This window comes from Myxocyprinus asiaticus, chromosome 9 (assembly GCF_019703515.2).
Source record: "Myxocyprinus asiaticus isolate MX2 ecotype Aquarium Trade chromosome 9, UBuf_Myxa_2, whole genome shotgun sequence".
In the NCBI taxonomy this organism is placed as follows: domain Eukaryota; kingdom Metazoa; phylum Chordata; class Actinopteri; order Cypriniformes; family Catostomidae; genus Myxocyprinus; species Myxocyprinus asiaticus.
This window is the reverse complement of record NC_059352.1, coordinates 27,938,552-27,952,006: the sequence shown is the minus strand read 5'-3', so window position 1 is coordinate 27,952,006 and position 13,455 is coordinate 27,938,552. Positions and strand designations below refer to the sequence as shown.

The following is a 13,455-nucleotide window of genomic DNA, read 5'->3' as shown; positions in this document are numbered from 1 at the left end:
TTATACAGACATTATACAGCCTGGGTAGCTCAGCGAGTAAAGACGCTGACTACCACCCCTGGAGTCGTGAGTTCGAATCCAGGGCGTGCTGAGTGACAACCAAATTGGCCCGGTTGCTAGGGAGGGTAGAGTAACATAGGGTAACCTCCTCGTGGTCGCTATAATGTGGTTCTCGCTCTCGGTGGGGCATGTGGTGAGTTGTGCGTGGATACATTGGAGAATAGTGTGAAACCTCCACATGCACTATGTCTCCGCGGTAACACGCTCAACAAGCCACATAATAAGATGCGTGGATTAACGGTCTCAGACGCGGAGGCAACTGAGATTCATCCTCCACAACCCGGATTGAGGCGAGTTACTACGCCACCACGAGGACCTAGAGCGCATTGGGAACTGGGCATTCCAAATTGGGGTGAAAAGGGGAGAAATAAAATAAAAAAATAGGTTTATTGCCATGGTAAGAAAATGTTGTAGAAAGAGTTTAAAATGTGGGTTTCATTAACAAACATAACTATTAAGATCAACATAAATTGCCGTTCTCAACTCATTTTACTTCTGTAATGTGACATATTTCCAAGTGAAACAGGATTCTCAACAACAAAAAAACATGGAAGGCATGACTTAATTTTTATCCATCAGGAATTTACGTAAGTGGGCATTACATACCAGAATGAAGCCAGACCCACTGTGAGTCTGCTAAAACAATACCTACAATAAGCGTAGTTCTAGCAGGAAGTATTTGGGATTCATTCTGTCAGGCATCTCATCCAATCACAATACAGCCACCACTTTATAAGCCCACTCAACTGTCTCTCATTGTTGGCATATTCTGTTGTTTTCACCCCCCTCCACCCCATCATCACCAGTTTTGGTCCAGTCATCGCTTCCGGCAGGATCTGACGGTTCAAGCAAGTATCCGAGCTCTGAACCGTAGGATGAGGCTTATGCCAAATTATATAAGTATTTCTATTAATCCCAATAATCCAGAGAGCCTTTTCTGATAGAATTAACATTATCCTATTGCCTGCATGGCTACAACTGTTGTCATTTGAAAAGACAAGTAGTTACAGAGGATAAACAAAGGATTACATTTTGATTAAATATTACGAAGAGAAGCATGCACTGATGAACCGTTTGTAATAAGATCAGGAATGTGCAGTAAGAAAGTTAATAGGGTCAGTCAAAGAAGGGCTGGTCATCTAGGATGACATCAAGCATCTTAAACCTGGAACTTTTGACTGTGTGGCCTTTGACTACGTTAGAGAGGGATTTGACAAAATTGAGCCTCAGATGATGAGTACTCCACTTTGACATGTTGGAAAGGCACTCTGAGATCCTTTTTGTGATCATGGATAAATAGAAGGAAAGAATCAGAATGAGATGAATTGAGTAACAACTGATCATTGCAGTAACTCAGTGGTGAGGGTGTGGGGTGTGAAAACTTACCTAACTTAATAGGGCCTGTTATCCAGGTAGGGTATAATCCAAGAAAGTGTTGATTCCTTGAATGAAATGGTGTCCACCTATCCTGAAATACATGGGCGACTACCCCACCAGACAGATCCAAAGCCCTCTGGAACTCACAGACCAGATCTTTGGACCACCTACACAGAATGAAGCACTCAGAGATGAGATCTACTGCCAGATCATGAAACAAATGTCCAGCAACAACAACCGGTAAACAAGAACATTTCATACTCAAACAGAAACAAATGTTTTGTGTATATTCTAATGTCATATGTGTCATTCTTATATAAATTGTTGAGTCTGTTTAATACTTATACAGGTAAACACTACATTAAAAGAGCCACATCTGTTAAAATCACAATCTCTGTGAATGCATTCACAAATCATTTATATGGACGTAAAAGAATAGTTCTGTTACAACAAAATTAACTTGCCTTTTGTAACTTTGAGGGGACACTATGCAACCTTTAGCACAGTTAATATTCAGTTTTCTCATTATTATTATTATTATTATTATCTAAGCTTGTAACTGTTAGAATTAGGTTTGAAGTATAGATTGCAGTGGTGTTTTATCACTTGACAGGTATTTACCTTGTCAGTTCATCTTAGTTATGCCTCATCATTTAAGCTTTGGCCAGAATATTTGATTTAGATGGTAAGTTAACTTCTCAACCTTCTCAATCAGGTACAGTGTGGAGCAGGGCTGGCAATTGCTGTGGCTGTGTTGTGGTCTCTTCTCTCCGAGTAACTCTCTGCTGAAACATGCTCAGCGTTTCATTGAGACACGTAAACGAGAGCCACTTGCCCTAGACTGCCTCCAGAGACTGCAAGGGGCTCGGAGGTATGGCCAGCATCTTAAGCATATTTTGTATGACATTTAAAATGAACTTTTCAACCCACATCGTTATAATTACAAATTAGATTATACTTTTCATCATTTGCTGTGGTGGGCTATCTTAGAGTTTTGAAGTTCCCTTCACTGTAATGTGGTTAACAAACCTGGGACTTCTTCATAGCCATGCAGTTACAGAAAATAATCAACACCTTTTAATGCCTGTCAACCAGGCATTCTGTTATGGTTGAACGCTTGATCAGAATCAAGCTTTCAACCATAACAGAAATGAGTAAACAGACTTCAGAGCTGAAATGAATATATTATACTTCTCCAATATTCATATCATGTGAGTTCAGTTATAAAATCACAAAGGTTTGATCCGGGTACAATTAATCATGGTTTTACTACAGTAATAATATAGTAACCACGTTTTTTGGCAGAAGCCACAGTTTTAACGAAATTAACCATGGTGTTTCTACAGTAACATGGAGTAGTATAGTAACCATGTTTGATTACAAATTACCATGGTGATACAATGGTTACTGTAGTAAAACCATTGTAAATGTTTGTAAGGTAAGGCTAGGGTTAGGTTTTGGGGTTGGTGTAGGGGTGTCTGTGGGACTCTAAATAAACACAATAAACATTCTGTAGTGATACTGTATTTAAGTTTTTAATTAGGAGTGCAAATAGTATCTGCCACTATTTGCACTGGTGTGAAAATAGCTTCTAACACTGTTGGCAAAGAATATGCTTTTTGTTGCTTTTTACACTTAGCTATTTGCACTAAGTGTAAATAGCAACAAAAAGCATCTTTACACATTAAAAGCATATATATACACACTACCAGTCAAAAGTTTTGAAACACTTACTCATTCTTTATTATAATTTTTTTTTCACATTTTAGAATAATAGTAAAGTCAATAAAACTATGGAATAATATAAATGAAACTATGGGAATTATGTTGTGACTAAACAATATCCAAAATAAATCAAAATTGTGTTATATTTTAGCATCTTCAAAGTAGTCACCCTTTGCCTAGAATTTGCAGAAATTTACTCTTGACATTTTCTCAACCAACTTCTTGAGGTATCACCCTGGGATGCTTTTTAAACAGTATTGAAGGAGTTCCCATCTATGTTGGACACTTATTGGCTGCTTTTCTTTATTATTTGGTCCAAGTCATCCATTTCAAAAACTTTTTTTTTATTTTTTTTTTTTATAAAATTTTAGTTTTATAATGAAATAAATTAATATGGTGGCACAATTATATTTTTGTCTACAAAACTAATTCAAACATTTAAGCACACGCCTTCAGATCAAAAGATTTTTAAGACCATGAGAAACATTTCAATCAAGTTTTTCAAAACTTTTGACCGGTAGTGTGTGTGTGTGTGTATATATATATATATATGTGTTATATTACTGAATAGATGTGCTGTAAAAACCAGGACCGGGTAAACATCCCATCAGCAGATGTTAGAAGTTTACCATGTTGAAAATATGTTAGGCTTGGCATATTGCCATCTTCAAATAACAGCTTGACATATGATGGCACCTTAACACATAGATGATCTAATGTAAGTTAATTACCACTTAGTTATTGTGTGTTCTAGTTATTTGGTACTTTATTTGACCTTAGCATGGACAGGGGTAAAAGGATAAAAAAGGGCACTGATTTATTTATTTATTTATTTTTGAATGAGTAGTAATTATAAATACTTAACTAATTTCTTTGCTTTTTGAGCAATTTAACCATTTTCGTGTATATACAGTATATAATTTACATTAATTTGTTCAATTTTTCCATTATCAAAAATAATAGCCTATTCGGATATATTTCTCACAAAAAGCACCAATGGTAATACACTTGTTTATTTATTTATTTTCATACATGGTCTGTGATAACCCCATGTTTATGACGTGTTATAGTAAAACCATGGTATTTTTTAAAATACCTTGGAGTACCATGACAGTATCATGAAATATGAACATGATCAATCATTCAGTACCATGGTATTACCTTGGTGCAAAGGTACAAAGGCGCGATGAGAAAGTGCGAGCGCGGGGCAACTTACTGTGTTCCGCGAATGCTACCGGGTCCTTGAATAACATATAACATGCGAGTAAGGGCAGCCCGTGGAGTTTCTGGTGCCCCCCAGACTGCGACATATGCATATAGGGAGATGCGGTACTATGGTAGCCTAATAGTATTTTTCTGAAAGTGATTAGTCTAATGGCTTATTAGTTTCAACTAAACATAACTGGCTTTGGCTAAACCTGACAGCTCCTTCAGTTTATATCAACATTCTATAAAAGTCGAACTGAATTTCTATCACTGAAAGCGACGCAACCACTCCCATTATAATTAATAATCTGTCTACACTAGTGGTACGCGATGTCAGAAATGCGGTAACAACTGAGTATTATTCATCTGATGAACTTACAACACAATACATGGAGTGGACTTTTTATCTGACCTGTTACTCGTCTGAGGTAACGGCACTTCGATGTTCCGGGGCGAATTCAAAACTGCATTTTTTGCTTCCTTGCAGGGCACTCCTGCGAGAGGGGATGCCACTTGAAAGCTCGTTCAAAACGAAAGTGAGAAAATGAATCTTGTCTCAGAGGGCCCTTCCACAAGACTGTTTGCGAAGGGTACATTCATACAGTATTGCCATGTTTCCTTCAGAGTACCCACTTCAAGGGCTCTGCAGTTCGGAGTGAGTATAGGGCATAGAGAGGACACTTGCGATTGGCATCCGCCCCCTATCTGCAGTAGCGCGTGCTCTTAAAGGCACCTCCGCTTAATTTTCTTTAATACGCCCGTGATTTACAAAGAAATCTCATAATAACACATTATTATGCACCCCTGCAGCCCCCGTTATGTGCACGTCAGTGTATATAAAGTAAAGCACTGTATGTCTGTTAGTACAGCAACACCTCTACTTTTATTAGTTTGCTAGCCTTTGCCAGACTCGAGCAAATGCCAGGAAAGTGTCAGTGCTGAGAGATTGGATAGTATAGAATTTACAGCGGCTTCATCTGTCTCTGCAACTGTTCAAAGACTTCCACATTTGGTAAACACTACTATAGCCCTCTTGTTAACCTCAGTCAAAAGCTGTGTCACAGATTATGTGAACTGCATTGTACAATCATATTTATATATAGGATCCATATGTTTATTGTGTATGTATATGATGAAAATTGTCTCTGTTTTTCTGAGTTAGAATGGAACCTAGGAAGCTTCCACCTCACCATGTAGAAGTAGATGCCATTCAACAGAACAGCACCCAGATTTTCCACAAAATTTACTTCCCCAATGACACTCAAGAGGTAACAGACAGACTAGAATGCAGTATCACATACTGCATCGCACCACAATCGTTTTTGTACTGTGCTGGCATTTATTTTTGCAGTCATAACTGCAGGCAAACTGATTGCAGCTGATTTATCAACATTTATCGCCAATGCAAGTCATGCATTTTATTCATGACATAATCAATCGTGTATCCCTAAACCTCTTTTTCTCTCCCTGGACAGATTTTTGAGGTGGCAACCAACACCAAGATAAAAGACCTGGTTCAGACCATTGCCAAGAAACTCACGTTGGTCTCAGCTGATGGTTTCAGCCTCTTTGTGAAAACTCCAGATAAGGTTTGAACCAAGGCTACCATGGTTTATGACCAACAGCACCATTTCCTCGTTTCTTTAATAATATAATGCAACATCATGCACCTTTTCCATGAGTAAAAAGTACATGATTTTGCCTGCATGTTAACTGCCTGATATTCTCTCCCTGTCAGGTTCTGAGTTTGAATGAAACTGACTACTTCTTTGACAGCCTGAGACAGATTACTGATTGGTCTAAGAGAGCAAAGAGAGTAAATCAGAGTGAGTCTATATCAGAGATGCCCAAACTAGGGCCCCAAAGTTGTCCCGCCTTGACGTATATGACAAGAGTGGAAAAAAATTGAGAGGAAAAAAAAAAAATGCTATTGGCGCTGCTTTCATTGCATTAATTTAGCAGATTGCAGAGTAATATTTATTTATTTATTTATTTATTTTGTAATTTTTTTTTGTATAATGAAATCATAAAGGAGGAGAACCATGGCAATATATAATATAATACAGTTTGCACAGCCTGAAATTTGTCGCGGGATTGCAGGTATTACGCACAATTTTAATAATTCTTGCAATTTCCACGTTCAAAATGCGGGAAATTCCTGCACACTTTTATTCACTTTACAGTGCAGCTGCGAATTAGTAAACCAATAGATAGAGATGAACTAATCAAATCAATAAACTTGTTTTTGTATCAAACTGTAATTCCAGAAGCTGCGCGAGTAAATCTGCTGTCTTTCACTTTCTCGTGCAGCTGTCAGCAGTGTCAGAAGTGTGAGCGTGCGCAGTGAGGAAATGCTTTGTCACGTAGTTACTGAACTTAAGATGTTACAGATGCATAAACCTTTCTAAACCTGTTAATTCGACATGCACAAGGAGTTATACCACGTCTCCTTAAGCAAGCGACGCGATAAAACTATATATCGTTCCTGTTTATAATCAACAACATTGCAAGCGCGTGCGCCTTTCATATCCTGGTGCTCCCTCATTGTTCATAAATCAGCACATTTGCAAGAAAGGCAGAAAAAGCAAAATCTCTAGTTCCATCCAGGGTCGGAAATTAACAGAGACTCTGGGCAAAAAAAAAAATTCCCCTGCAATCTGATATAGTTTCAAATTAATATATCCATCGCGTTCTTCATTTGAATTTTCACTGAACAGTATTTGTTTCGTGCCGTCCGTTGTGCAGATGGTGCCGAGTCAGTGGTGGATTCTTGCACCATAAATGAGCACAGATGGGCACTCTGCTTCTCACACTCCGCATCAGTTCGATGTCGTGCTCACGCGCTAAAATGATCAAATGCTGCGATGTAGTTAATAATAATATTAACAATAATAATATCTGGATGTGTTAAATAGCCTTGATGTTAAATAAAATGTTATTAATGATACAATAATAATTTTACAGAACATTAACCACTCTAGATGTATGAATCATATCTCTGACTAATGTTCATTGTTTTATTAAATTGGCTTTTGGAAGTTGCTAAGGAGTTGCTAAGTTTTTTTTTTAATAAGCCCGTCATTTCAAATCTGGAGAAATGCTGTCATCTCCTCCTCTGTTTCGTAGTGTTTTTTGTAGGCTGTTAATTTAATAGCCAAAATATTTGGAAATATGTGAATGAGAAATAAAAATAGTTTCAGTAACAATGCACATTATGCAATGTAGAGATCATGCAATTCTGTAATTATTGAAACATGCCATTTTAAAATTGAATTAATTGCTTAAATTGAAGTATATGGCAAAAAGGATGATGGAGTCATAAGGCTAGAAAAAAGAAATACCTTTGTAAAGGTAAAAAAAAAAATGCCCCCCATTTGAGTCATTTAAGGGGGGGAATCCACTGAGTTTGTTATAATGCAATGTTCTCTTTTGGCCCACAACCCTCAATCAAGTTTGATTTTTGGCCCTAGGAAAAAGTTTGGGCACCTCCGGTCTATATCTGTTTAAGTGCATCTTAGCTTGAACAGATCACATTTGAGTAAAACGTGATCTAATTGAAATTTAAAACATCTGATATGCCCTTTAAATGGTAGGTGGTCCAGTGAACGTTTCTTACATGGTGTTCTTTATGAGAAAACTATGGTTCAACGTTAGCCCTGGGAGAGATGTGAAGGCTGATCTAATCTTCCATTACCCACAGGTACCGTAATAGGAATCTGTGCCAGTTACATAAAAGTGAATCGTAGTGTTTTCTGCATTTAATATTCCTTTTAGCTCAAGTCAAGTCAGTTTTATTTGTAGAGCACTTTTCACAATACATACTTTATTGTTTCAAAGAAGTTTCACAGAAAACAGTTCCTTAATGCCTTGAAGCCTTGATAAACGTACAAGATTTTTGGAGGTATTTTAATTTTCTCACACTATTTAGGAGTTGCCCAAGTACCTGCGAGGTTATCATCGTTGCACGAAAGAAGATATGGTGCAGCTCGGTGCTCTGCTCTTCAGAGTGAAGGTGGACAATGATAAAACTCAGTTTCCCATGATTCCTAAGATGCTTAAAGACCTGGTTCCTAATGACCAGCTTAAAGCTATGTCTACGGATGAATGGAAGAAGGTCAGTTTCCAGAACAATGCTCCTCTAAGTATTGCTATGTATCCCAATATGAGTATACAATATGAGTATGTAAATAATTAATGCATTTCAGTCATGACATCTATCGGAACAAATTATAAAGTATTGTCATGGATATGACGAGTTAGTAGGGATGGAAATTTTGGTCGTCTGCTCGAGTACTCTTTGTTCCAGTGCCTCGCCTATTCATTATTATATGCTGTTAAAACTTAATCTGTTACAAAAAGTACAAAATTTGGCATAATCAAAATATAATGCATCATATTTTGTCATTATGTTAAGACTCGCTGGCCAGCTCAATGGAAAAACTGCTCAGAAAGCGTGTCTCTCTGCTCTTCTTACAGGTTATCGTAATTATCTTAATAAGCACACACCACTGTTTCTTTGTGGCTGGCTGAAGGAGACGCTATAACCATCGTGTTTTTAATATGCCGTGTTAAGTTTAAAATAGTTTTGAAGACCCTTCATTCTGTTCCATTCAGCTGTGCTCCATCTAGCTTTTTGATAGAAAGAACTCGCCTGGTGTGTGTGTGCGCTTCTCCAGAGTGTTGAGCACAGTGTTGCCAAACTCATCTCTCTGAAAATCTCCAGAACCAACCTCGAAAGTCAAATTTTTTTTGTTGTTTTTTTTGTTTTAGCAACAAATTCGCTAATTAAAAAAAACTCACTATATCTAGGGCTACGTATGTATGTGTAAGATAATACTGAAAATCACAACGTAATCAGTCTTTAAATTAACAATAAGGCCCCTCTTTGACAGGTTTGTGTATAGTTGTCACTGAATTTCGAATTAAGTGAAATATCATGTCACGCATGATTGATCTTCATTTTCATGATCGATCATTGCTGTCATTTATGAGTACTCATGCCCAGCCCTATGAGAGAGTAGGCTTAGTCTTGGCAAACTAGATCTGCTTACACTACTGCTGCAGAGCATGTACTAAGACTTGCTACCGCTAAGAACATACACAGACATGCTGCATCAAGCATGTAAGACATGTTGCTGCACAATTAGAGATACATTCAATGCCCCTTAAGTAGGTCTAGTCAGGTGGTGCTGGGGAGGAGGAAGATTTCAGATAGAAAACTCTCGTAGCGCACTGCAGTAAGACCAGCTTACTTGCAAGGCAATCAAAGAGGGAATATGCAAGTTGATTGGCTGACAGATTACAAGTCAAGGATCTATTAGCTTGCACCATTGAGTGTGTGAGCCGATTGGCTGACAGATTGCAAGTCAAAGGACCTATCTGCCTGTGCCCTGTAGAATTTCATGACTGAACTTAAAATCATCAGTATATATCAGTAATATTATTTCTCTCAAGTGTTTCTTGTATACAAACTTTCATCAACAGAACATTTTTGCGGAGTACAACAAACAGACAGGCATGACAGTGGAACAGGCCATGGTTGGCTTTTTAAAGATTGTCTATAAATGGCCCACATTTGGCTGCGCATTTTTTGATGTGAAAGTAAGTACATTTGACCCTACTGCACAGACATTTATGCTGATATTACTTGCTTGAAAACCTGTGCGTAAGAAAATGTCTGATATTACAGCAAACATCAGAGCCCAATTTTCCTGACATTTTGAGGATTGCCATCAGCAAACAGGGCGTCACAATCATCCATCCCAAAACAAAGGTATCAGCAATTGATGACTCTTTTAAGTGAGCATTGTATTCTTCTTTTATCTTCTGAGTATGTGAATTGCCCTCAGAAAAATTCTTCAGAATAAAATAATTTTACACTTCAGATCTGTGTTCCAATAAGCTTGAATTAAAAAATTACATTGTGAGCTTAAAATCAGTATCATAACCCTGTCACTAGTTTCAGTAATTTTGTTAGAAATGACTAATTCTTCTTAATGACTAATTGAATTCCACTGGGGTTCAAGGACATCTTGGCAGTGCATCCATATAACAAGATTGCAAACTGGTGCAGTGGAAGCACATACTTCCACATGACTATAGGAAATCTGGTGAAAGGGAACAAAATCCTATGTGAAACCTCCCTGGTAAGTGACTCCAGTTAAATTCATAATTAATATCAAGGAAAACAGGTTAATTCTTCTCCAGCTATAGGCTTTTAACATGGTTATATTCTGAAAATAATGGAAATATTTTTATTTTATTTATAAGGGCTATAAAATGGACGACCTGCTGACTTCTTATGTCAACATGTATCTTAGTGACAGGAGAGGACCAAGAAGAAATCAACATTATGACTAATGATAATAGATCAGCAATGAGGAGTTTTCTCTGTCTTTCATTTAATGGCATACACTCACAAATATGCTAAAACTTTGTAGTCAATAAGAGAAACTTTTTGGAAAAAAAGTTTTTTTAAGAACAGAATTATCATGTTGTTTTATCATACCACTTTCTCCTTTCTCCCTGCTCCCTGTAAAGGCTGTAATTACAATTTATTTAAGTTTACTGGTTAAAGATGCATTCAGTAATGTTTTATGTTGTGTTGGCAGTTATCTTGAACTTATACTGGCACCTAGTTGTGTTTATGCAGCATCATGTAAAAGCTGAAGTCTTCAGTTACCAATGCCAATGAATAAATGCACACTACATAGTCAGCCATGATTAATTTATTCTGTGAGCAAATGTCTAATAGTATATGGGGGTTACAGAGATAAAGTCAGTAAAATTCAGCTGGTGGTCATGTGTACTCAACATGGCGGCACCCATGAGACATTCCAGCTCCATGTTTTATTAGGCTACTAATATGATTGGATGTGGGTGCAGCCCGTCCCACCCAATACTTTGCATCGCCTGCACTTAAACTTACAGTAATCAAAAAGATGCACATAGACAGCAGATTGTTTATTGCTGACAGCATACAGCATTCTGTAGGACAAAAGCAATGATCATCCTGACATTATCTGTAAGAAACATTCAAAAAACAGTAGCACAGTACACTAGTACACCATCTGTAAAACCGGTTGCAGTATGAAATATGTCAAATATGCGAACACTGGCCATGATGAAGGCTAAGCTATTTCATTCAAGTAGCTACCATTTCACAACATCATTGCTAAAAATATAAATAAGAGCATTATGAATATATATATATATATATATATATATATATATATATATATATATATATATATATATATATATGTATGTATGAAGTGGACTGCGTTGTGTTGACAAAAGTTCAGGCGAAGGGTTGAAGTCTGCTGTTTAGTGCTTGTCAGAAAACAAACAATAAGCAGGACCGTGAAACAGTAGCTCACTATTTTGTAGTCGAGTACTCACAAATATGCTAAAAGCTTTGTAGCCAATGAGAGAAACTCTAACCCACAAAAATGAGTAATCGATTACTCGTAAATGAATATGCAAGTTAAAAATAAAAAAATATTACATGTACATGAAATTTACATTTTGTTTTATACAAAAACGTTACCAAGATCGGTTTCAAAATAAGCTAACTTAAACAAACTATGCTTTTCTTTTTGGAAAAAATGAAATTAACAATATGCATTAATAAAAATGGGGAAAAGATTTAAAAATAACAGCAAAAACATTTGCACTCACCCAGGGCCTACATAGAAACCACTTCTGACGGCATTAGGGTAATGCACGTATATAAACTCTGAGTCTACATAAAGACTATCACATTTTTTTTTATCATTTTACATGTTATTATTCAGAATAAATTGTAAAAGTTGGCTTTTTATAGAGTGCACTCTGCCTGTATTCAGAGATTTAATAAACATACAAACATACTTTTCTGATAAGCCGAATTTCTCCTACTGCTTCACATTTTCTTTCCACCATAAAAGCTGTCGCTCATCTGTTGGTTTGCGCGACTCCAACGTGAACTGAATATCAATACAGTGTAATACCATAAGAAAAATATGAAAATATAACAAGTATTGGCACACTTGACTTCACACTTGTCCAAAAATGGCATTATAGTTCCTTCTCTAATCCAAAACTTCGATGACACACATCCACAGCGACCCCAGGGGACACAATTTTAACAGTGAGATTTGGTAAGAGACTCCAAGAGACTCATAGTCGACTAGCTGGTGCAGAACTATTACTCGATTAGTCGATTACTCATTTATATCACTAAATCTCAAGTAAAAAAAATCTTATATTTATGTAATGATAGAAAAAATGTATATGTAGTGTAAAGAATGGATTGCTTTTATGGGTGTAAAATTCACACCAAACCTCACTAATTTTCAAAACCTGGTTACAGCCCTGTTCATCTTATGTGAGTGTACATGATTTTAAACATATTTTTCAAAAGTACTATTCATTTCTTTATGGGTAAAAGTTTTTTAATAAGTGCAATTTTAAATTATGTTTAATGATATAAATGAATCAGTCATAGTCATGGAAACATGCTACAATCATATACTATTTTTGATGTATTTCATGTTTTTTTATATTTAAAAAAAAAAATATTTATTAAATATTGTCTAATAAATTAATGACAAAACTCCCTGTATTTTATATTTTGATATGCTAATTCTCCCAGAGGGAGAGGGTTTGGTTTGTGTTAGCTCAAATATGAAAACAATGTTATTAATACAACCTTAGGGGCAAGAGGGGAAGGACAACAAAATCTTGATTAAGGAGGGGCAGCAGATAAAGGGGCTTGGAGACATCCCATATAAGACTTGGCACTGTATTATTTTCCCTAGTTTGGTAGAATAGAGGGGACTAGATAGTGGGCTCATTCAGTAAAGTGAACTATATTAGCATATCGTTGAGGACAGGCCCAGACAGAAGAAAAATAGTTGATGTGTACTCTACACAGCTGTGATCTTCCAGAATGAAAGACAGATTATTACTCTTGCTGCTCGAATGGGGCTCCTCTCCACATCTGTCAAAGGATCACGTGATGGAATTAATTCTGCCCTCTGCCGCCCCAGTGTATGATGCCCCAACAGTCCATAGCAGGGACCCGAGGAACAAGGACCCCAGTCT

The 13,455-nt window shown here is 36.8% G+C and overlaps 1 protein-coding gene and 1 long non-coding RNA gene across 2 annotated transcripts in view; one reads left to right on the top strand and one right to left on the bottom strand.

Moving 5' to 3' along the window:
* Positions 1-11,555, top strand: part of LOC127446125 (unconventional myosin-VIIb-like) — a 39,005-nt gene extending 27,450 nt beyond the window's left edge. The window contains exons 37-47 of the mRNA XM_051706798.1: positions 1,524-1,677; positions 2,153-2,308; positions 5,531-5,636; positions 5,844-5,957; positions 6,107-6,194; positions 7,962-8,068; positions 8,297-8,482; positions 9,853-9,969; positions 10,058-10,141; positions 10,395-10,514; positions 10,639-11,555. Of these exons, the coding sequence (XP_051562758.1) occupies positions 1,524-1,677; positions 2,153-2,308; positions 5,531-5,636; positions 5,844-5,957; positions 6,107-6,194; positions 7,962-8,068; positions 8,297-8,482; positions 9,853-9,969; positions 10,058-10,141; positions 10,395-10,514; positions 10,639-10,728 (1,322 nt within the window). The 3' untranslated portion in view covers positions 10,729-11,555. The remainder of the gene's footprint in view (positions 1-1,523; positions 1,678-2,152; positions 2,309-5,530; positions 5,637-5,843; positions 5,958-6,106; positions 6,195-7,961; positions 8,069-8,296; positions 8,483-9,852; positions 9,970-10,057; positions 10,142-10,394; positions 10,515-10,638) is intronic.
* LOC127446127 (uncharacterized) lies at positions 39-5,054 on the bottom strand. The gene is made up of 3 exons (XR_007898146.1): positions 4,781-5,054; positions 1,447-1,604; positions 39-1,336 (listed from the first exon to the last, which is right to left on the bottom strand). It is a non-coding gene; the product is annotated as an uncharacterized LOC127446127 (long non-coding RNA).
* Positions 11,556-13,455: the final 1,900 nt, after the last annotated feature.